The 3,452-nt window shown below is 39.2% G+C and overlaps 1 protein-coding gene across 1 annotated transcript; it reads right to left on the bottom strand.

Moving 5' to 3' along the window:
• Positions 1–708: 708 nt before the first annotated feature.
• LOC131163497 (uncharacterized) lies at positions 709–1,497 on the bottom strand. Its single transcript, XM_058120093.1, has one exon. The coding sequence runs from the start codon at positions 1,495–1,497 to the stop codon at positions 709–711; it is 789 nt and encodes a 262-aa protein (XP_057976076.1).
• Between the last annotated feature and the right edge of the window lie 1,955 nt (positions 1,498–3,452).

The raw sequence follows: 3,452 nt of genomic DNA, 5'->3' as shown, positions 1-3,452 counted from the left end.
GAGAAAGGGGTGGCCCCTGTGGACTTTCGAACAGTAGTCCTGTAGGCCAATAAAGCGAAAGGTAACTTCTCATGCCAGTTTCTGTAGGTCTTTGTCTTTTTTTCCAAAATGCTCTTGATATTCTTGTTGGCTGCTTCCACTGCTCCATTCATTTGCCGTCGATAAGGGGTTGAATTGTGATATTTAACCTTGAATTGACTGCACAATTTTGTCATAACCTCATTGTTCAAGTTTTTGGCATTGTCTAAGATTATCCTCTCTAGGATCCCGTACCTGCAAATTATTTCCCTCTTGATAAAATGGCTTATTACACTTTAAGTGACACTGGAGTATAATGCCGCTTCTACCCATTTTGTGAAGTAGTCAATGGCCACGAAAATGAATCGATGCCCATTACTGGCCTTCAGGGTTATTAGTCTAATCACATCCATGCCCTAGGCTGAGAAAGGCCAAGGCATAGATAAAACCTAGAGTTGAGTGGGTGGAACTTGTATACGATCTCCATAGATTTGACACTTATGGCATTTTTGAACATATTCTATACAATCACATTCCATAGTCATCCAATAGTATCCACTCCTTTGGATTGTTCAGGCCAACGAGTGACCTCCTGCATGGGTCCCACAAACACCTTCATGTACTTCCTGCATGATTTGTCTTGCCTCTTGTAATTCTACGCACCGTAGGAGGGTCATATCATGGTTCCTTTTATACAATATTTCTCCATCTAAGAAGAATCCCATAGCTAGCCCTCCTAATTGTCTTCCGATCATTATTGGAGGCTCCTATGGGGTACTCCTTCCCTTGAATGTATGTTTTGATATCATGAAACCATGGCTTTCCATCAGCTTCTTCCGTCATTATACAATATGCTGGCTCCCTATGCAACCTTATTCGAATGGGTTCAATCTCAATTTCGGGCTCAACCTTAAATAAAGCCGCCAATGTTGCTAGTGCATCAGGGATTAAATTACTTTCTCTTGGTAAATGTGAAAAACTGATAGTATCAAATTCCAGCATCATTTCCTGAATGTACTCCTGATACGGTATTAACTTGGAATCCCGGGTTTCCCACTCTCCAGTCGACTGATGAATTACCAAAGCTAAATCTCCTTTTACGGTTAATTCTTTAATGCCTCGGTCAATAGCTGCTTGTAAGCCCAATACGCATGCTTTATACTCAGTTACATTATTGGTACACGGAAAGGTGAGTTTGGTTGTGACTGGGTAGTATTTACCGTCTGGTGATATAAGTACAGCCCCTATTCCATGCCCCCATACATTGGTCACCCCATCAAACAGCATCATCCACCCAACATTATCTTCCTCTTCTTGATTTATTGAATCAATATCTTGATCCTGGAAGTCAAACTCCATAGGTTGGTAATGATTAACGGCTCTATCAGCCAAATACTCTGCTATAGCGCTCCCCTTGATGGGTTTCCTCTTCACATATGTAATATCATATTTAGTCAACAACATCTGCCAACGAGCCATTCGTCCTATCACTACGGGTTTTTCAAAAACATACTTGATCGGGTCCATTTTAGGAACCAGCCACGTTGTGTAATACAACATGTATTGCCTTAACCCGCTAACCACCCATACCAAAGCACAACATGTTTTTTCCAAGTTAGAATACCTAGATTTGTATTCCATGAGCTTTTTGCTTAGATAATAGATGGTGCGCTCTTTTCTTCTAGATTCATCGTGTTGCCCTAGCACACATCCCATGGAATTTTCTGATACTGCCAAGTACAATATAAGAGGCCTTCCAGGTACAGGGGGAACCAATACCGGAGTGTCCAATAGATATTCTTTTATTTTCTCAAAAGATTTTTGACACTCCTCATTCCATTTTTCGAGGTTATCCTTTTTTAACAGCTTAAATATAGGCTCACAAGTAGCAGTCAACTGAGATATGAATCGAGCTATGTAGTTTAATTTGCCTAGGAAACTCCTGACTTCTTTTTCGGTTTTGGGACTAGGCATTTCTCAAATAGCCTTTATTTTATCTAGGTCCACCTCGATCCCTTTCTCACTTACAATAAATCCCAACAATTTCCCTAAAGAAGCTCCAAATGTGCATTTTTCTGGATTTAATTTCAATTGACATTTTTGTAACATTTTCAACAGCTTCTCTAAGTTTATCACATGGCTATTCTCATCCCGAGACTTAACAATCATGTCGTCTACATATACTTCTATCTCCTTATGCATCAAGTCATGGAATAACGTCACCATGGCTCTTTGATAAGTTGCCTTTGCATTCTTTAGACCGAAAGGCATAACCTTATAACAAAAGGTCCCCCATAAGGTCATAAACGTGGTTCTTTCTTTATCTTCTGGGGCCATCTTAATTTGATTATATCCAAAAAATCCATCCATGAATGAAAACAGGGCATGTCCCACCGTATTGTCTACCAGCACATCTATATGTGGAAGTGGGAAATTATCTTTAGGGCTAGCTTTATTCAAGTCCCGATAGTCAATACAAACTCTCACTTTTCCATTTTTCTTCATTATTGGAACTACATTGGCCATCCATTCTAGATATTTGGCTACTTCTAAAAAACCAGCCTCAAACTGTTTTTAGACCTCTTCTTTTATTTTGATCAACATATCTGGGCGCATTCTCGTCAATTTCTGTTTTACTGGTTTGCTATCTGGGTAAATGGGTATTTTATGTGTCACTAGACCTGTATCCAAACCCAGTATATCCTGATATGACCATGTGAAAACATATTGGTATTCCTTCAGAAGGTTTATCATTCTGTCATTTTCTCTTCCTCCCAACAGTGCCTCAATTTTTAATTCTGTTGGCTCCTCATTAGTCCCCAAATTTATCATGACTGTGGGTTCACTACTGGTTAAAGTTGGTTTTTCATCTGATTGCAACATTCTTTGCATTTCAGGTGATAAGTTGGTTTCTTCCTCTTCTATTTCAGCTTATGGGATTAGGTTTTCAAAGTTAACATTAGTTTCTGGCTCATGAATACAGGTATGGTTATTTTCCCTATCCCTGCATAAAACAAAAGTAAACAATTTCTTGACAACTGATCCCATGATGCAATAAATGTAAAAGAAATGCGTACTTGTTTTATTAATGAAAATACAAATGGTCCGAGGCGATAATGTCCACAGATTACAGAAAGTAAAATAAACAAAACTACTACATGAAGTGAATTGGGTAATCAAAAGATGTCCAGTTCCGGATTTCTACTTCTGTAGTCAACGGGTAGATCCATTTACTTGAGTCATTCATAGGGTTCCCCGAATCCAAGGCCAATATGCTCATCTGTCTCATTTCTTCCTCAAGAGTGACTTGATTTCCCTTTCGAAAGGTCTGATTCATTGGCGGGACTTCTACTCCCCATTTGGTGCTTACTATTCCTATGCGCCTTTCAATTCTGAGTATTTTTTCCTCTTCTGCCTTCTTCTTATGGTCAGTT

This window comes from Malania oleifera, chromosome 9 (genome assembly GCF_029873635.1).
Source record: "Malania oleifera isolate guangnan ecotype guangnan chromosome 9, ASM2987363v1, whole genome shotgun sequence".
NCBI classification, from domain to species: Eukaryota; Viridiplantae; Streptophyta; class Magnoliopsida; order Santalales; family Ximeniaceae; genus Malania; species Malania oleifera.
The sequence above is the reverse complement of the archived record's forward strand: the minus strand, read 5'-3'. Positions and strand labels throughout refer to the sequence as shown.

Bases quoted from the DNA above. Each gene is read 5' to 3' on its own strand.
- LOC131163497 (XM_058120093.1), bottom strand. From the start codon at position 1,497: ATGGCTCGTTGGCAGATGTTGTTGACTAAATATGATATTACATATGTG.